Below are 21,671 nucleotides of genomic sequence, written 5' to 3'. Positions count from 1 at the left end.
TGGTCAGTCGCTATCTGTGGTGGTGGCTCGGGCCTGGAATGCACTCCCTCTCCATCTGCGCTCCACGCCGACAGTGGCTGCTTTCAAAAAACATCTGAAAACTCACTTATTCAAGAGTGCAGTCTAGGAGGGTCCCTAGATGTTTTGCTTCCTGCCTTTTAGTTTTCCTCCCCGCGCCAGGATACTCCCCAGTAACAGAGCGCGTTACAAAATGGTTTATACTTATACTTATACTTGAGGTGGCAATCTCAGAGCTAGCTCATGACTCACGATGGATGATCACCAATCCCTTCCTCTGGCTCATCATAAAGGCAGCACATGTTTTATGCACAGACAACAGATTTGCAGTAAATACCACAGAAGACCACAGTAAACAGCTGATAAAGATCTGGGATGTCCTCTGGTTTACCACTCTAAATTCAGAGGTAACTAAGATTTTAGAGAAAATGAGAGCACAATGGTCACGCAAGCAGAGAAATGTTACTTAATTTTATTATCAGATCAATTCCAACATTGAAACAACATATAAATTAGTCATACAAATATACTCCTGGTTGCTGGCCTGAAAGTGCGTAGTAGTCACCATGTTCATGGACGCTCATTTCTGCAGACTCATAAGTGCTTAATTTGTAAAACAATAAGTGCCAGGGCCCAAAATGATCACTGAAGGCAACCTCAACTTGACCCACCCACTTCCCCAAGCCAGCGCTGCCAAAAGCCAGTAGCACTGCTGTTTAGTAACCATCATTCTGTAACAAATGAGTAAATTTGGTCTCTTCTGTGATACCCAAAGGTCTAAAATATTACTTTGATTTTAAAATATTTTGATATTTAAAACACTTTGCTGCTTTGCAATGCTTCAGAAAGACAGTGCCACCATGTGGTGGACTTTCAGCAATAAGTGCCATGCGAATTCTGGCACAAATTAAGCAGTGCATACATGCATGATAACAGCTAGGCCCGGAGATAAAGCTAAAATATGCTAGCCAAATCTATAACAAACAGGCCCTGATCGCAAACAAGTACTGGGGCCTGGTATTCCAGAAAGGTTACTGTGGATGCAGGAAGGCCTTCAACAGCTTCCCTCTCAGATTCGAGCATATAAGCACTTAAAATTACTTGCTAATGCTTGGAAAAATATTAAAATATATGGGTGGTTGTTTGCCTTCACATTCATCCTTGTGGTGCTTGGCACCACATAGCTCCTTCGCCGCTCATGACGAGGTCAGCTCGTCATCAGCCACGGTGCTCGTGTGCTCATGACGAGCTGACCTCGTCGTGACCGTTAGAACACTCGCACGCTGGGCTAATTCCCCTGCTGTGCGAGCGTTCTAAGGAAACGGGTGTGGTCATGACGAGCTCATCTGGTCATGAACACAAGACCACCGTGCTGCATGACGAGCTGAGCTCGTCATGAGCCCGTGGGCGCTGTGCGCGCTCTCCCTCCCCCAGCACAGCGGGGGAATGTGCCCCGCACGGAAGGTGTTAATACCCACACGTCACGAACAATGTATAGAAGAAGACCTTCAAATGTTGAATATTTATATTACACTATGCTTTTGTTCTGATACAAATAAAAATACATTATTTTCATTTTCCAATACTGTGAAATGAACTTTTGTGCCCTGGAGTGAAATGCCCGCTCTAGTGGCGGTGCTGCTCTGTGGAAAGACATTATCTCCACTGACACAGCCATGTTTAGGGTTTGAATGGAGATCTAAATTTTGACTCTGAAGTGCCGGCCAATCCTAAACCATTAAGGGATGATACAATGTACTTCATAGCAACAGAAATATGCACAGCCTAATACTACCTTGTAAATGGTGGAAATATTACAGAATTTCTCAGATTAAAAACAGAAAAAGTGGACCAAAGCAAGAGTTGGAAGAGTTGAAGAAGAAAAAAATCTAAGGAAACACCGGACCAGGTAACGGGCAAGGAATTAGACTCTTAGCGCTAACGCTCACTCCTACATAGGAAACAGAGGCCTCAGATAGTGTCTACTAACGTCAACCAACCGCCCGGTATAGGGATGGTTCAGGGCAGTGGCTCTCTCTGAATAAGGCACCGGTTGTCAGATGTGTGATTTCCGAAGGTTCATCCAGGCAATGAGGACTTAGACTTCAACAATACAGAAAGTTAAAAAAAATAAAAGAACAGGATAATCATAATACCATTCCTAATAATATACTGAAAAAAAGAGTGCCTTGAGAAACTAATGGGTGAGTAGTCACGCTTTACAAGAATCTTGATTGATTGAAATTGATAATTGATCTACTCCGAATGCCACCCTACCCCCCTCCCCAACTGCAGCTTGTTGAGTAAGAACAACACTAATAACAGAAGAAGTAGACATGAGGGGACATTGTAACAAAATAAAGAACTTTGTTTTTTTTAACCTCTCTAAGATGTAGCTTTTTATGAAATTGATGGACTTTTCTGTGAATGGTACTTCCCTTAATGTAGAGAGCTATAAAATCAAATCAGTGTCTGGTGGGACTCCCCTTTATCCTTTGGTTGAGATAAACCCTTGATAATGGAGTTTGTACTTTAACGAACAGTTTATTGCTGAGCACCATGTCCGGGTTTCTTGTGCATGCTGTCCACTTCATGTGTATTGCGGTGTTGAACAGTCGCTGTTGAGTGGAAGACAATCATCACGTGATTACAGTAGCGGGAACCTTGGAAGTCTCCAGGCAGGACCACAGACGCATCGTCCCCCCAGGTGTCCTGATAGGGTTTGCCCGGGGACAGTCATATAGTGGATCCAATGCCAGGAAATGCTCCTGGTTCTCATATTACCCAGTGTAACCCTCTTTGAAGGATTCTTTTATGCTGGACTGGGTCACGTCTCACTCGTTCTACTGCCCGCCATCAACTTTGTCTGAAAAATAGAAGGAAAGAAAAACGGTCAAAGAAAGACTACATATTAGGTCATAGAAGAATTTTATGGTGGGACAACACAAAGTAATTTCCAAGGGGACACAATCAATGCATTGGCTTGAATTTTTAAAAAACATTTAGAAACTGTTTGAAGCGGAAGATCACATTTAACAGCCCTGGGAGGCAAAAAACATGAACCAACTGCATGAAATTGTTCTCAGGCCTGGCTCCCTCTGCCAGGAGTTGACTAGGTTATCAGCTTTCGCACATCAAGCCCCAGTGCTTATGATTAACTACTGGCCAAAGATTAATTACCCTTAGTGTGAGGTGGAAGCTATTCTGCACTCACACCATTGCGAGAAGTGCATTTCTCTGCCAGTTTGCACATACACTTCCCTCTGGATCCACTTCACTCTGGATCCACTTCCTTCTGCTGAGGTCAGGGATTGGATGTCTGTGAGCCTTGGAATGAGTTTGTACTCCACAGGCTAATAAAGATTAAAGCTGAATGCAGTGTGCTGGCAACTGTAGCCCACTGCATGCCTTGACAAGCCCATGCCACTTGCTCTTGATAGCAGGAGTGCTCAAAAGCAGACAAATTGCCAAGGATGGATGGGTCATTGTTCTATTAATAGGGGGAATAAGAGAATTCAAGCTCATGGGAGAAACTTAACATTGGTAACTGTGAGGCACTGATTAGCTAAGGTGGTGGGGTCAGGGTAGGACCTCTCTTACAGGTAGTGATCTAGCATCTTGGTAAGTAAAGCATGTTCCAGTAAGGAACCAAGAACTTATCCCTGGTGACTGTGGCTAAAAGTGACAGGCCTCCCTCAGAAGAATTGTGCACAATGATACAAAGATGAACACTTGCCGTTGGGCATAGAAAAAAATCTGTGTGCACCCCTACATCATCCTCTTCCATTATCCTAAAATAATGATGACTTCCGTAAACCAAAGGCTACACTTTGGCAGAAAGACACACCAGTGTGTCTCTCTAAATAAATGTGGTCTCAATAAAGATGCGTCAAAATAAGTTACACATATATTTACTTGGATTTAGCACGAGGTATTAAATCTAAACAATGTGGCCAATGAAAGGTTTATTGACAGTGCTTCTTCTAATACCAGGTCAGGGTAATGTGTTCTGCTCAAAAGGTTAAATGACCATTGTGCATGGAAAATATGTAGGTAAACTGCTAAAACGGTTAAATAAATGTTTTAGGTAAAGGCAACCTCGTGCAATAGCAGTGAAGTACATTCTAACGATAAAGACACATTGTGGTAAGAGGAGCCGAAGAAAAAATGGCCAAATATAGAGGTGGAAGAGAAAAGAGCAGATATGGCAAAAATGCCTCAAACAATTTAAGGTCCGCTCTACCCTCAGCACATAGGTACGCCGTATAGCTTCCATACAGTTTCCTTTCAGAGACTACAACACACTTCTACAACCAAAAGACAACACCACACTGCAACAAACTGGAAGAATCCGCACACTTTACTACACTGAACAGAGAACTATACCCTCAAGACAAATGCTTTGCTATATGAGCCGTCCAAAGACCCAGGGCAAGATACAAAGGGCGTAGGTACAAGAATGGTGAATGCGCTCACATTCAGGCCTTTGTGCCCTCACATCTAGTGAAGCCTTTTCATGAGTTTTGGGACAGTCAGTAGTCACTTGGCCAAAACGCTGTCTTTACTATTGCTTACTTATGTCCCAGGGTCATCAATACTACTGGAATTCAAAAAATAAACAGGTGATTTTGCTGTGGTAGCGACGCAGAGCAATCAAGGCTTATTCTCAGGGGTAATAGGGCTTAGAAGCTCAGATAAAGCCCCATATAGCAAATACCACCCCAAGTCGAAGTCAAGCCAGTGCTTTATCTTCATGGAAGGAAAAGGTATTTACAATTAAGTAAAAACAGCAGTTACGAATGAGCAGAAAACCAAAAGGTTTTAGTATCTCTCGCGGATGGCTGGGGCTCCAGCATTTTTATGGTGTTTTAATGGTAGGCAGCAGATATTTGCATCATTGGTCATATGGCAAACAATAACATGTGGAGACTCTCTCGGGTGATCATGACTGTGTGACTCATTTGTTTGTGAACATAGATCCAGTCAATAAGACAGAGGCGCCAAACACAAATAAACCAATTTAGTTCATTAAACTTGGCTGCATTACATTCAATAAGAACTTAACACACAACAAGCTGGAGAAACATATCTCTATCAGTCACCTAGAATCGTAAGAAGTTTGGAAGAGCTTACAAAGTCCATTCCAGTGTCAAGCAGCAGAACCATTTCAGCTCAGGGCCACTCTCTTCGAGCTCCTAATCTTACAACTTAAGGCGCATTACATCCTTTAAAAAAAAGCCATGAAAATACATGTATTTCTTCATGATGTAGAGTAGACTACCTGCACCAAGAGGCCATCAGGTAGTTGTCAATACAAATGCGAACACGAAGTTCATTCTTTCATACTTCTAGCCTGGGATCAACTCTGGACAAATCTGTGGGCTGAAGCCTACGATGTTGCTAGTTCAAAATAATAATAATAATAATTTAAACAACTCTTTTCTCCCAAAATGAGCCACCCAAACAACAATCCCACACCAATAGACACAATAGTTGAATTTTAGGGTGCCAAGAATCTAGATAAATGGATAAGTGCAGAATGTGGAGTGGAGAATAAGGAAGATTGATTTTGGGACAGGAGGGGTATCCTATTAGGGACGCGCAGGCCATCATATTTAATGTGGACAAAGAGTAGCCTGAGAGCAACCATCCTATGCAGACAAACTGCCTGTCACCTCAGAGCATGGGATGAGGAGAGAGAAACCACCCTCGTTTAGGTTGTAGGTTCACTTTGGGTTAATCGTAGCTATAGTGATAAACATTGCAGTAAAAATGTGGGCACCTCCAGCGTACATGCAGATTGGCAGACTAGTAAAAAAAAAAAAAAAAAAACGTATAGCACAGGTCAGTGCAGCTTCCCAAAGTCTTTCATCCCAAGAACCAGCAAAAAAAAAAAGACATTCTCCTGACCAATGTGCATCTGATGTGGTGTCAGCTTGTGGACTTTGTAACAATCTTGCACAATACCCTGCGTGAGACATACAGAAATTCTATGGTAGTGAGAAATATGGCGTAAATAGGGGAGGAAGCCACGGCCCAGCAACTGTGTCAAGTGTCAACAGATAAGTCGGCGGGAAGAAATTCTGAAGCAAACTTTCTTACTGTAGCATGACAAAACCACTGCTGTAAAGAGGTAGTGTCTTACACAAGGCCGGTCTGGTGCAACCAAAGAGACATAATGCGCAACCTCCCATCGGAAGGGGAAGCTCGTCATAGTAAGATTCAATGTTGGAATGCAATTATAGTTGAACAAAATTGTTGAGAACTTGTACCACATGCGTTCACCCTGCTGAAAATCAACACAGTGACCATGGTTTGCTAATTGGGGACAAGGTCATGATGAAAGCATTCAAGTTACCCTTTAAATATAAATAAATTGAGTCAGTAATAGAAAATAAATCAAGGGCTGAAGTGTGTGCGCTTACCTTTAGGGACAAACTTGAGCGAGCTGCTGAATATTCAGAAGCGCGACTGGCCTCTCTTCGGCCCATCATCGATGAACTCGTGACCAAGACCATTTCCACATTTTCCACAAGACACCTGCAAGAGACAGAAGAATCCACATCAGTGGCGGTCTCAGGATGAAGGACATACAAAATACACTGAAGACTGGCATGGGAGACCAAGAACAAAGACCTGTAGCAATGGTCAAGATGAGGGTAAGAAGTAGCAACTCGCACCCCATGGACATCAGTTGACCAAAATGACACGCTGTGGAAGTGAGGTCACACAACCTTTGACCTTCACGATATCACAGAGTTGATCCTTTGTCCAACTCTTAGCTTTTCAACAGTCTCCTATTTGGTACTTGAGGTAAGAGCAAGTAGTGGAAGCTACAGAAGTGAAAGGGAGCCTCACAGCCGTTACTCTTCATCCTGCTGGTGCACTCTTGAGCCCTGACACTACGGGTACCAAGAGAATTGCCAATGGTAACTATTGGAAACCCAAGGAGAGCCTATGCTAACCCAGCTGCCACTACCTGACTTACATGTTACATCCTACATCAAACACTACTGTCAGACTATAATCAATACCATGTTCTCAGACTCTGAATGTGCAGATGAGATATTTCCACAAATGAAAACTTCCAGCCAGGATATGGCATGATTTGTAAAACACACGTGTGTCGACAAGCCGGCAGGATCGTGCTCTATAGTCCGCTTTGCAATGCAGGCACCATAAGGCGATGTATACCTCAGAGTTCAATAATTAAAGTCGATTTCGGTCAAGCGAGGGGGAATGAAGTTTGATATTTTATGGTAGGGCATCACCAGCACGGTCTTGGGCAAGAACGTGCCTTATTTTCAGTAAAAAATGACTTCTTTAGGTTTCAATGTTTACTTACTAAAGTGAGAAGACTTCATCAGAAATAACTGAACCCCCGATGTTGGCAAATTAGCAAAGCGTCTTTCTAAAGATTCACCATAGAAAAAGACATGATTTGACCATGCTAGGATTCCCTCGGTGCTGAAAGGAACTTTACATGAAACTCCTATGCAGCACAGCAGGTTGTAAATGAGATCTTGGAGTGAAGTGAAAATTTAAGGAGCACTTTAACACAAGGGGCTGCAAATCATTGGGACTGCAAATCCTTACATCAGCCTTCCATTTCAATCTCTTGGAGCGAGTAAGTCGTAAAATTCCACACTACAACTCCTAGGAGTTATTACATTGCTTCGTAAGGCTAAATACTTTCATACTTAAAATATTAGAGGTTTAGAACACTTCACTGCAGATGTACGCATTCTTCCTTGCTCCCGTCTCTAAAGGTAAGAAGGTGTTACCAATGCAGTGATGTGCCAGACACCTTCAGTCGGCTGCTTCCCCCTCACATTCACGCGAATCTCGCACTCATCCCTGCAGACCTCATATTCACAGTTTGCAGGGCGTCACGAGGGACATCCCACTGGGCCACTCCTGTCGCCCCAGTCCGCTCCCACTTCTGCCTTCCGTTTTTCAAGCCTGACAACAAATGAAATGCAGAAAGCATAACTAGAGTCCCGCCCCTACCCCAAGTGTGAAGGACAACAACAATGTTGCCCAAACAAGCCATGTGGACCAGTAACAAGCTCTTTATAAAGGTGGACAGGTACCCCTTAACACACTAACACAAGCCATGGAGGTTTTATCTCGTATTCTTTGTCTGAGGCAAAACCACAAAACTTCCCACCCAGAAAGCCCTCTCTAGATAGTGCTGGAAGACGCGAGCAAATTCTTTTAGCCAGAAGAAGGAAAGATCTTCATGCAAAGAGTGGGTTTTCTCAGCCTTGGTAAAGGACTGTCACACTCTGCCAACCTTGGGGGGAAAACTACAGTGTGATCTTTTAGCAGAATTGTGGGAGAACCAGGAGACAGCTTGGAGCATGCATAGCAAGTGAGCTGGGATGCTTCAAGTATTATGCGATTCCACCAATGATCAGGTACTAATAAATGGGGCCAAACTGTGTTTTTTAAAAGCACTAACCTCGACTGCATTACCTAAAAAGCAATATTGTACTGGTTGTTACGGAAAGGAACTTGTGAAATATAAGAACGCTTCACTCTTGACAACACCCGGAAGCATTATTTCTCAACAGCAGCACGCCATGTATGTGCCAATAAAAAACAACATGCATCCAATAGAGACCCTGGCTGGATGGACTTACCATTTCAACTGACTGGACAGCTTTTCTATAAGTGCCAGTCAATGTATTTGCCTTGTGCTGCAAGTTGAGTAGAACCCCATGAAACCTGAGCACTTTCTGACTAGGTAAGGCCTGTGGAATGTGTGAAAAGCAATGCAACATCACATCTTCAGGGATCCAGAGATGTTTGGCCAATTTGATACTACTACGGTTGTTATATAAAAACAGGCAAGTGTTTATTCTCCAATTCTGAGGAGGTTGTTTTAACGCTGCATGCCTACGGAGTGCTTTCCTTGATGCACAGGTGAGTGCTAAGGAAATGCGTGCGGGTCTATAGCTGGGCTCTCCTTTGGCTCCTATTAGAAGGTACTTTGTGTGGGGTCATTATCGGCTGCTGGGGGGGGGGGGGGGGGGGGGGTGACTCAAGTAGACAATAAAGGGCATAAATCCCCCCCAATATCGCCACCTGTTTCTCTTCAAGAATCGAGTGAATAATATGATTTGTGTGTACATCTATTCATTATTTGTTCTTAGAAATACATTTAAAACATCCTACTCTAGATTCTACTTAAACACTACCTTTCAATATGTGGTGACATTTTATTCACTTTTCTTTATTTATTTAATGTTTTTTCTTTAAAATTGTTAAAATTGTTAACACTAAAAAAAGATTAATATATATATATCTCATGTCCAACAGCACTGTGACAATGTGCTTGGATATATTTTTGACGGGAAATCACAATAGAGGTCCATTCTAGATCAATATCAGTTATACAGTTGTAATATATTGTAGGATTTGATTAGCTGGTACTAACCTTATATGTGGGCTGAAGCGTTTGTCACTTGGCACACTATAATATTAAGTGTTTGTCCTGCTGATGGTCAGAAGATTGTATTTATTTCCTACTGTCGGTCACCAGTAGGTAAATTGTTTTTTGTTTGCCAATAACTTTGGCACCGCTTGACGATTCGTCACAAAACTTCTCATTTTTGGTTCAGCTGCTGTGTTGAAAGTTTTGGGGTGATCCGTCAAGAGGGAGCCAAGAAAAAAGGTGGGTCCAAAAACACATTTTCCCAAGGTTATGTCTATGGGGAACTGCTGAACAGAATTACACCAAATTTGGCAGAAACCTAGATGTTTGTCCACAAAGCATGCTTTTTGTGATTTGGTGTAAATCTATTTAGTAGTTTCAGAGATAATAAAGTTGAAAAAAATGTAGATGTATGGGGAAGGAAGTCCTTGCCGTGGATTCGCGGATCCTAGTAAACTTTGATTGGCTGCCAACACTTCAACCAATAAGTGTTGGCAACCATCTTGGGACTTGGCTGCCAACACGAGTCCCACAAAAAAGTAAAAAGCAGTGTGCCAAGAGCGCGTTTGCACAGTGGGGGAGAAAGGGGCGTGGCCTCAGACCACCTCTCAGCAATCCTTCTGTGTGGGACTTACTGGAGGTAACAGGAGGTCTTATTGGCCCCTTAGGACCCTCAGCAGCCAATGGAACTTCAGCCCCATAACCAGAAGATGAACAATTGTGGTGCAAGCATGGACATTGCTCAAACCATTGGATGGCTATCTCTAAAATCTATTTCTTTTCATTTTGATTATTGGTATACTGTTTTAAGATGACCCCCACATTGCATCTAGACACATTTTGAAAAGGTAGTACTAATATTAACAAATACACAAAATAGAATTCCAAAAACCGCAGATGCTTCGACCAAATTAGCAAAGCCAGTATTAGCTGTGGCAAAGCAAGACCGATTAGCTTTGCTAATGCTTTTTAGTTCTTTAAGCAATCCCCTGTAACAGGTTATTCAATGTGTGCATAATATAGCCCGGGGGTAACCCTAGAATTCTACTCACTAAAACCATTAGTGGTCAGAATAGAATGGGTTGCCATAATGAAGATACCAAAAGGTGAACTTACATTTTATCATCTCACTCCAAATAAAATATTTCTGAGAGTCTATATTTGTTGTTGCCACTGACTATCTCAGGACCCTTTCACAATAGAAGGGGGAACTAGGAAGGGACGCTCCAATTGTCGAGCCAATGTTAACATCAAAGGAAAAGACTGGACTATCAGGTAATATTAAACTGCTTCACTACACCACAGAGATCACAGTCATGATTTCTAATCTGAAAAGCTTTATTAAACATGTAATGGAAGCAACATGTTAATCCTAATGTTTTATGATATTAAAACAGTCTAAACAAATGTGAGATGTTCACTATCACAAATTAAACACAGGATACCAATTTCAAAGGATAAGCAGGATCTGACACACATGGGGATTAACCGCATCGCTGCTGCGGTTATTTTTGCACTGTGCGGCTGTTTTCGAATAACCGCGTTACATGACGAGCTCAGCATCCGCACACGTCACCCGTGGCTGATGACGAGCTGAGCTCGTCATCAGCATCGAAGGGGTTAAACTGAATAGACTTGGACACAATGATGGGAGACAGCCAAGTCCTCCTGTGAGAACTCATCGCAGAGGATCTTATGAGAGTGGCTCAACAACAACTCAGGTGAAAATAACAAGGACCCCCTGGGTAGTAAAGATCTATAGACTCCTAGGGCAGGGTAGCAACAGGTGCGAGAATAAATTCCTAGGACATCTAAACATATGAGTGAACAATCAGGTCAGACCAGTGATCAAGAAGGAATAATCAAAAAATTAACAAATTTGTATAAAAAAGTATATTTTTAATCAATATAGTTAAAAATCATATTATGAATGACCAGAGGCCAGACCATATGATGGGTGTAAAATATTCTTTAAATACATACAGTTCTACTAAACAATTAGCATAATACTCATATTCAACACAGTGAAATTCATCAACAAACACATATATGTAGAGACATGGATAATAAAAAAAAAGCACAAAAACTCTACATATGGGCCGAAGTCCACATATCACAATGGTTGTAGCTACTAAATTATCTGAGAATAAACCAGTTATAGACACCACCTTTTTGACATGAAGGCAATTTAATCTTCATTTTCACAGCACCTCATTTTTATACTAGGACCACAGGCAATCTAGATTAGGGGAAAACAAATCACATACAAGCACAGTGGCAGGAGGAGTTCAACTATGTGAAGGAAAGATAAAATTACAGGTTTACCAATTATTCTCTTAGTTACCAAAATCGCCATGTGGCCTTACCTCGGCGAAATGCAAGCAAGCCAAAATGAGAAAGAAGAAAGATCTTAGTTGATTTACAGTTATGTCCCAAACCTGGACACTTGCTACATATCCAAAGCAGCTCCATACAACTAGCAAAAAAGTTACACAAAGAAACAATAGTGGGTCACTTAAGGAAGTCTCTATCTTAGACAATAACATACAAATAATGGAAGGAGTTCACCTGGAAACCAGGGACAGAAAGGATCCCCAATAGTGAAGATGTACTCTCTTGAAGAGAAGTGCAGATAGGTTTTATTTTGCTCACTCATAAATCTAAAAACATCCCCATTAAAAGAAAAGTGAGGAAAAAGCATGTTGAGAACTTGGGTCGTGCAGCACTGCTAAAGTACAAACCAAAGAGGCAGCTACAAAGGCGTGCACGCTGCTCTACACATATGTAATTGAGAAGAATAGACATAGCAAGTTCAATATGATGCCAAACATTGAAAGGAATCCCTACTTTACTATCAGTTCTGAACTGCCCAGTAGGTAACTGTAATCAGTAATCCTAACAACAAAAGAACCGGGGGTCTATAACGGAGCTTCAAGTACTCCGAGCTGCTGCAAAACTCCTACATAAGTGAGTTAGGCGCTAATAGAGCTACATAAGTCTCTATATCAAAATGTGTGCCAGGACAAACCTGTCGAAGGACCTACTGAGATTGTTGGTAAGACCCGTACAGAGATGTGTTGGATTCCCATCAAATAGGTATGTAGATCAAGTGTTCTCATTTGGTCATCCAAAAATGGGGTGGTATGTCTCTTGATCAATGAGACCCATCCATCGCCCTTACTCAATTGGGTCGCACCATCAATCGCTAAGGTACCCATGAACAAATGATAAAGATGGGATCCTCTTCATTGTTCTTGTTTGTTTGAGGGAAAGGACAAATTACATTAGAGTTCTTCACCTATTGATCCTTTTACCCCTTGTTTTTAACTCACACATCTTTTGATTTTTGCACTGCACTCGATCCCATCTTTATCATTTGTTCATGGGTACCTTAGCGATTGATGGTGCGACCCAATTGAGTAAGGGCGATGGATGGGTCTCATTGATCAAGAGACATACCACCCCATTTTTGGATGACCAAATGAGAACACTTGATCTACATACCTATTTGATGGGAATCCAACACATCTCTGTACGGGTCTTACCAACAATCTCAGTAGGTCCTTCGACAGGTTTGTCCTGGCACACATTTTGATATAGAGACTTATGTAGCTCTATTAGCGCCTAACTCACTTATGTAGGAGTTTTGCAGCAGCTCGGAGTACTTGAAGCTCCGTTATAGACCCCCGGTTCTTTTGTTGTTAGGATTACAGTTAGGGGGATATGAACTGGGCAGGTCTTTAAATTTCCCTCAGACCCTCCTTCAATTGTTTGTGTTTTACTGTAATCAGTAGCCACAAGGATGGAATTAAAGTGTCTCAACCAATCTTACTCAAAACATGATATTCCTTTGGTAATTTGCTTGTGTTGCCATTGCGGACTATAATCACCCGAAATGTATTTACCAATATCCCAAAATCAAAGAATAGGCTTCAGATCAGTAATAAGATTGTCTTATTCTCCTCTAAGAAACTCTTATAACAAAAATGGCTAAAATAACTTCTAATGTGGAGGAGGAAGGTAGGCAGATATGGGGTTACAACGAAAAACCTACGCAAATGGTAGTGGCTATACTGATGACTATGAAAGGAGGCACCTAAGGTAAGGAAACAGATCCAGGCTGACAAATGAGGCTTGAATCGTAAGCATGTTAGACCTGGCGAACAATTGATACACCATGCACAGCTTCAAGAGTCAGCAACCTATGTCGAACAAGTTCGGTCCCCCTTTCAAGTAACTCTGACCAAAGTAGGTGAAAATAGGTTTTGCACTATGAACATCATGTGATAGCAGCACTGACATACACAGAGCTCACTCCTCTGCACCCTCTACCAATGTTTATACTCCACCTCCCTTTTAGGAGATCTCACTTTCAACTACATAAGGCTCCACAGTGTACTCACATTTTAAATCTTGCAGGTTACTTTTTTGTTACTTGGCTTTGCAGAGACTCATTTCTCAGGTTCCATGTATACCACACTAACAAATATGGTAAATGTTATATCATTGAGCCAGCATAAATCTACGCTGATTGGATTCTGTCCATACTAGCCCTTGTTCAAACAACCTGTACTGGAGCAACTCCACACTTGCAGTCAAGCAGTTGAGCCAGCAATTACCGCAAAGTTCATAAGTGCAAAAATAAGCTTGTTAGGTTTCAAATAATTCAATAAAGCAAACAAAAAATAAGCTAACATCTCTTCTAACCTGGCACCCCCTTCCTTCCATCTGACAGTGTGATGCTTCCCAATTTTTAACTTGATTTTTTGACTGTGTAGTCAGCAACATCTGCTACTTACTTCACAACAAGCACTCTTTTTCGAGTAAATTATGCTGCTTCCAAAACAAACTGCAATGTGTTCCCAAGCAACTGCTAAGATTCTCAAGCAACCACCAATTTGCACCACACGTCTGGAATGCCTTTATCAACACTATGCTTCAATATGCCCAGTCGTATCTCCTCAGACAGTCCAACTCCTGTGTCACGCCCTGGATGACTTGTATATTATCACAACCCCTCTAGCTAACCCCACCCCCAACAACTTGTGAAAACGTCATATTGGCCCACCTGAGTTTTCACCCTCCCTTTCTCCTCCTTCAGCATCCCCCAAAACCAGTTCAAACTCATTTCTAAACGTCTCCTAGCTTGAGCTACAGAGTGGAAAATGTAATAAGGTCTCTCATCATGTACTATGGGGGAAGAATTAAAAAAATGAAATGGGTATATGATTTGAATGGAATGTTAAGGCATTTGGAATGTAATAAAAATAATAATTTCCAACGTATATGGTTGTATGTTCCTTTAGATAAGAATGGATGCGGTACTGGAGAACCAAGGACCCACAGTTTCATAAAGCATTAAAGAACACAAAATGGCAGCAAGAAAATTCAAGGTGGAACCCAAGAATGATGCACAGTCAAGTGGATCGCAGATAAATTATATTTTTAACATGTACCTTGTATGCTTCACGTGGCTCTTTATACCTGCTCACACTGTCTTCGTGGATGGTCTCTGTGAAAGCAGGCCATGGAGAGGAGTGCTCAAACTTAGAACGACTGGAAAATAGCTCATATCCACATTTGGCGCACACATAAATCCCTGCAGCGAAGAAAAACACAAACATATTCATTTTTTTGCAATACCAGGGTTGCCGAACAACTATAATAATATTTATTAGGATTCATTCTTAAGTTCTTACACAATAAGAACCTGCCCTTAAACTACATGAGAAACTGGTTTACGCTCTGTTCCTCGATAAAAAAGGCACAAAACGTAAATAATTTGCTGTCACTTGCTCTGAATGACAGGACTGTGGCAGGAATAAGCCACGAGAACCCCTGGTTTACATCTACTCATGGCAAACACTTTGTGAATTGGGTCTCTACCATCCTCTGCACTCTACAGTCATTAACTGAGAGCCCTTACGCAAGGCTCAAAATTTACATTTTATAGAGAACCAGTCTTTGTTATGTTAATTAGTTTTATAAAATGGGGCATAGTTCTTTGGTTTACGAGAGGTTATTCCTGATAATACTAATTTAACTCTTCAGGAATTAAAATGATCAATTAAGATCGACACAAAGTGAGTTCGTTTTGCCTTGACGAGAAGTATAAAAGATCACGAGGACCAGCTTTCCCCATCAAGCTCATTTGGGCTGTGCCAGAATTACTGGAGTAAATTGCTCACAGACACTTAACCGAAAGATGTTAAAAGATCTGAAGTGACTGATTATCGTTTGATCGTATAGGGCGTTTGCCTTAGCATGCTGAGTTGACCACACTATAACAATATTACTCCTTGGCTACAGCTAGATGTGAGCCAGAGGATTTTATTTATTTAAAAAAGGATGTATTCATTTCAGTAAGTTTAGGAGGACTGACTATTAAATAAATTGTCTGCCACACATCATGAATGGGGAATTTATTGAAAGGATGAAGTCCTAATAGCTGGCCGCGGGAGAGATGGAGTGTCCACCAAAGTATTTCAAATCACCTCAGACTACAACTTTGTTTCAGGATACAAGTAATTGGCTAGAAGAGCCATGCCCCTAGATTCTAAGACTTTGAGAGTGCCAGTGGCAGTGAAAGGAAGAAATCTTGGGGGCGGTGGGGTGGTTATAATATGTTATATCAGTGCCTCTACTAAATAAATGAGAACAACTGATTATGACAGTTGTGTCTTATGATGCCCCTTCTCTCAGCCACTGCAAACCTTTTCTCAGGATACCTATTCTCTTCAAGTGCCACTCATGGCATTTCAAGGTATCTCTAGAGCCTACACTGATATGGTCTGGAAACTTTTCCACAGCTATAAAACTTTTGCACATACCGAGACACCGTGAATTCTCCTTTCGATCAGCCATCTAGCCCCACTCGCCCAATTTTAGAGGTTTTGGTTCGATAGCTCCACTCCCCAACAGGGCAGTAGGGACGCAGAGTGAATCCCCCCCTCCCCCCCCCCCCCCACTCCTCCTCCTGCTATGGCGGTGCAGCATGTAACAAATGCACAGTCCACACAAAAAAAAAATTGAGGGGAAAGAAAACAAAGCTGGGCCTACATCCTTAGAGAAAAGGCCATGACCAGACGGTCACACACAATGAATACATCTGTGCCCGCCATCTTAACAATTGTGTTAACACAACCCAAAATAGCATGATGCCCATTTTAGATGGTTGGTCACTGTATCTAAGCAATGGTGACAGGACTCACAGTTTTTTTTCTCCACACGATGCCGAACTGCCAATCAGCTGACACCATATTCCTTAATTAGAAATACTTATTTAACAAACAAAAAAATGGTGGGCAAGAATACCCAGATAATTACTTACGGTCATTCGCCTAACCCACCATGTCTGTGGCAACCCCAGAGTTACATTTAGAAGAGAAATTGGAACAATGGTAAATAAGGCCCTTGACAAAGTGATAGGGTCCCTTGATGATACCATTAATAAATAGCGAGAAACCTTCTCTAAGAATGGCTGGCCCACTACAAGCACACATTACCACGAAGGGTTGGAAAGGGCAAGTAAGGCCCCAAGAAAGAGGACTGCTGGAGGAACCCTACAAAAAGGAGCAAAGAAGACAGAGTGAGGGCCTTCCCTCACGCTTTCTAGGCGGTGACAAGAATGGTGCCTCGGGCACCACAGAAGGGCAAGAAACGGGCCCTAAGTTTCCTATCCCCATCGATAGTGATGAGGCACTTGAACCAGAAATGTAACTTTCATTCTTCTCAGATTTCGAAACAGATATCAAGGAGGTTGAAGTAAAAAGCATGGGAAGCTCTGACCAGGCATGTAAGGCCTCAGGATCTAAGATGGGCATTGTGGATCCATTCGGGATGATATGTTTGACCCCCTCCTAATCAAACACCCCTTATCACCTGAGTGGGCACCCTCACAACATGTTGCGGACTACCTTTCTTTCTGGTTGAGAAAGGAAATTCCCAAGGAAGTTAGATCCAGGTTACATTGCGAATGCCCATGCCCCTCCCTCCCTCCCTAACAAGGTGGCCATGACACCTGAATTAAACCCCAAGGTGGTAGCATTCATAGCTAAGTGAGCTAAGGACCCTAGAAAAGGAATTGACAAAGGTCTGAAATCCTTCCAAGACCACCATCTAGACATGATAGGGCCACTAACAAAAATATTTGAAATGGCAGAAGTAGCCTACCTTGGTGAGACCCCAATCGATGCCAAAGTGTTACACCAATGGGTCCAAAGGACCATCGGCCTCTTAGGGAACACAAACACAGCGATCTCCACAAAGAGAAGAAAGGGCATTCTACTAAAGTTAGAGCCCAAACTAGTAGAACTAGCCAATAAGGACGGGGGGGCTAGCTCCCAAGGACTCCTCTTCAGAGAAGAGTTTATAAGAGAAATGGCCAAAATACATAGGACCATTTAGGTCCATTCAGAAGTCCAACGGCACATTAAAAAAAATCCATGGTCGAGTTTTTGGCAGGGCCCGGAGAATGCGGGGTCGGTACCTCGGCCGTGGGCTGCAGCACAGATTCTCTCAATCAACCTATACCACCAACCAACCCTTCTACCTGCAAAGACAGCGAAGACGTGGAAGATGTTTCAGGGGTGAACGGAGACAGAGAGGATTCTCTACAGGTAAGAATCTTGAAAGACCCTTCAGGTACCCCTATAAAGGTGGGAGGCAGGTTGGCCCAATTCTCTGGGAACTGGAATCTAGTGACACAGGATCCCTGGGTTCTGAGTACAGTCAGTGGATACAAGATAGAGTTCCTGAATACCCTTAACTAATCGAAGAGACAACGGGAGATGTCTTTCTCACAGGAAGACAAGAATCTAGTGTCTCAGTAAGTAAAGGATTTAATAGCGAAAGGGGCAATAAGAGAGAGTTCAGAGTTAGGTTTTGTCTGCAATGTATTCCATGTGGAAAAGAAGGACAAAGGGTTGAGACCAGTAATAAACCTGAAGGACCTAAACTATTAGGTAACATAACACCATTTCAAAATGGAAGGGATCCACACTCTAAGGGACATACTGATGCATAATGTTATTGTCAGTAGCCCAGGATGATAACCTATCCAACAGTATCGTGCCAACCACTTTTACCACCGAATCCAGCAGGTAGATGGGTCTATAACAGACAATACTGTCCCTATCCCCCCTTTCACAAACTGGCACAATAATAGAGGTTGCCCATGAAGACGGGGTGCCAAACCTAGCAACATCTTTAATTACTGAATTGAGCACTGGAGCCCAAAGTGCCACATCCGACAAATAAAGATAAGGTGGGATTCCATCTGGGCCCGGGGCCTTATTACATGTCAGTCCAGTGATAGCTCGCCTTACCTCTTCTTCCAATACTACTAGTTTTTTATGTGTACCACCAGGATTGAGTAAAGGCAGCAGAGAATTCATATTAGTAAAGTTCTATAAAAAATAAACAGCATTTATTTATGTCAGATTAACATCTTTGACTTGGTCAGGTAAATTACTCTCTTGAGCAATTACACACCAACAGCATGTTCACTCTGTGAGTTGAAAGCTCGCTGCTGAATAGCACACTGATCTGCAGGTCAGGACTCTTGAGAAGGCCGGCTCAGAATTGTATTTTTAAAACTCATCATTTTATTCAGTTCAAAATACCGCTTTAAAATGAAGTTTCTTGTAAATGTAAAACACCAAGCACCTCTTGAAGTGGCCGTAACGTCGTATCCAGTTCGGGCCAATGTTACTGGCTCTATATGCTTTAAAACGCATCACTTCCCACAACACGTTTCTTAGGGAAGACCACTTATTTCTCGCAAATAAGAATTTAAACCATTTTAGATGACACATATTACTATTGTAATGTACTTAACAGGTACCCAATTTCCAAAAACATGGCTCAGGATTTGTCTGGGAGCTACCCCTCCTCTGATCTTATAAACTAAAGTTTAAGTTATTGGTTCTAATCAGTATTGCTAGTCCTTTGTTTATTATATTACATGGTTTCTCCAAGGCATGAGTCGAGGGTAGACATCATCTACACACACTTTTCATAGGGTTTGAAGCCATCTATCCTGCCAAAAGGCTGGGCCCCAAAGAGACATGCTAAACTTGTCCCAGTATAATTTTTAGACACTGGGACACATTCAACAGCACCTGCATATTGTCTGCTTTGCTCGGAGCAGCAACGTGCAGTTGATGGGGGGGTTTTATCAGATTCCAGCCGGCCCAAAACAAAAGCCAAATAGAAGGGGCAATCAGGCCTCCTTTTTTGGAGTATCCTGGCTGGGAGCTATCTGGCACCTCACATCTAAATGCACTGGAGTGGAAACAAAGGCGCACAGCTCATCACTTCACAGGTACTTGAGGCATGCGTTTGACTTTGTTGAGTCCCTGTATGTAAGAGATATGGATGCACTGTAAGAATGTCAAACGTGTTGCTCTGTTCCCTATTTACACAAAAACTATTTAAACACCACTATTTTGTTTTATTTCTTTTTTGCGCTATAGTGCTTTTCATCCCTTTACAGCGTGTCAGAGCGTTTGACATCACACAGACACATTATACATTGACAATAAATCATAGGTGTGTAAATCAATGTACATGATGTGCTATATATGAGAGTGAGGTTTATAAGGTGTAGGAGCCAGATGTCATTCATAGCTTACTGTGATATATTACAAGGAATACAATTTATGAACTGCAAGTAACAAAAGGATCCATTTTAAAAGCAGTAACCTGCTTACCAAATTACATCAAATAAAAATCTGTCATCTGTATGTTACGTAATGTGCTTTGCAGAAGACAGATAAATCCTCTATGCTACTTTGATTCAAAACTGGGACTAGACAAAACACAGATCTCGCCAGCAAATACATTGCCAGAGTTATCATACCAGTAATATTATTCCCCAAGATTTACTGGGCACACTAAGATCTCTGCAGCAGGTGCCTTAACCTCATAAATATTTTAAAATGCAGATTAAGCAGAAAAGATGTACTGCCACGTTTCTCCTCGTTGCTAATTTCTCTGTCGTAAGGTTTAAAAAAATATATGTACAAGTTGAGGCCCAGATTTTGCGCCGGGGTAGCGTCACTTTTTGGCATAGCCCTGACGCACATCCAATTTGTTAAATACTGTAATGCGCTCAAATGTACTCATGATAGACCTGTTAAACATATGTAAGAGATCTTAAGATCTGATGCATTTCTTAGGAGGCCATGGGTTGTGATGCTACTTCCTGTGATGCCATGAGTGAGGTCACGATCCATTATATCAATTGCATAATGCCTAACCTGGTTAGTCAACCCACTTCTGTTTTTTAAGGACTTGTGCTCTGGGTTTCTCAAAATTTGGGGGAAGTAATGGGGCAGCCCCCTCCTACCACACCACGTAAAGTAGCTAGCTTGTCACGACACCTTTGATCAATGTCACTGGCCAACTGCACTTTAAAAAGCTCTAGTTGCTACTGAAGTTCTAAATGTAACACTGCCGAACGATCACCAAACGCAAGGTGGAGTGGTCGATCCTTCATCCTTATATAGCTTATCTTCCAAAGTAATGTTTACAAAGTTCACAAGCATTTGCCATGTGAAAGACATCTAATACCTCCATTACCCGCTGATGTGATTCGATGCTCCGTGCTAATATCAGTCTCGTATTTCTCTTACAAGTTGACAGATACGATCTCATATTACTGTGACATGTGGACGCTTCCCCAGCATAAAAGACGAAAAAGGCAGTGTCTACATTACCCGGCTTGAAGTGCTCCTTGAACTTCTCCCCTCCATTGAAAAAGCAGAAAGACATAATGGACGCAGACGGTCGACTGGGTGCTTCTGACTTCTTATCACCCTGGCACACTACTGTACACCGCAGGTTTGTTACATGACAGTTACACAAGCACCACAGTGTGTCAGCGACGTCCTCCTAAAACAGGGAGAAAGGACTAGCATGCCCACTGCTTTGCTGCCATTCTGCGGGCGGCCATCTTATGATGAAGTGCCTTTCTGGGCAAGCCGATGATAAATGGTACAAAAAACAATAGAGCATAAAGTGTTCCATATGAACCGCAGAATAATGAATCCATATTTTCAGATAATTCAGGAATGCGTCTGTATTCGGCGTTACCCAGTATAAATACGTTAATATTTACTAAGTACATTTGTGTAATTTGAAACATATATTCCATTCGCTCAAGTCTACTTTACAATGAACGGCAACTACCCAGTTTTTAAAGATGGCCGCC

General features: G+C 42.1%; 1 protein-coding gene across 1 annotated transcript; it reads right to left on the bottom strand.

Annotated features, from left to right (window-relative positions):
* Positions 1-474: 474 nt before the first annotated feature.
* MSRB1 (methionine sulfoxide reductase B1) lies at positions 475-21,335 on the bottom strand. The gene is made up of 4 exons (XM_086940516.1): positions 21,178-21,335; positions 14,914-15,056; positions 6,444-6,558; positions 475-2,884 (listed from the first exon to the last, which is right to left on the bottom strand). The coding sequence occupies exons 1-4, from the start codon at positions 21,230-21,232 to the stop codon at positions 2,862-2,864; spliced, it is 336 nt and encodes a 111-aa protein (XP_086796642.1). The 5' UTR covers positions 21,233-21,335; the 3' UTR covers positions 475-2,861.
* Between the last annotated feature and the right edge of the window lie 336 nt (positions 21,336-21,671).

This window comes from Lissotriton vulgaris, chromosome 10 (genome assembly GCF_964263255.1).
Source record: "Lissotriton vulgaris chromosome 10, aLisVul1.2, whole genome shotgun sequence".
NCBI classification, from domain to species: domain Eukaryota; kingdom Metazoa; phylum Chordata; class Amphibia; order Caudata; family Salamandridae; genus Lissotriton; species Lissotriton vulgaris.
This window is presented reverse-complemented; position numbering and strand designations above follow the sequence as displayed.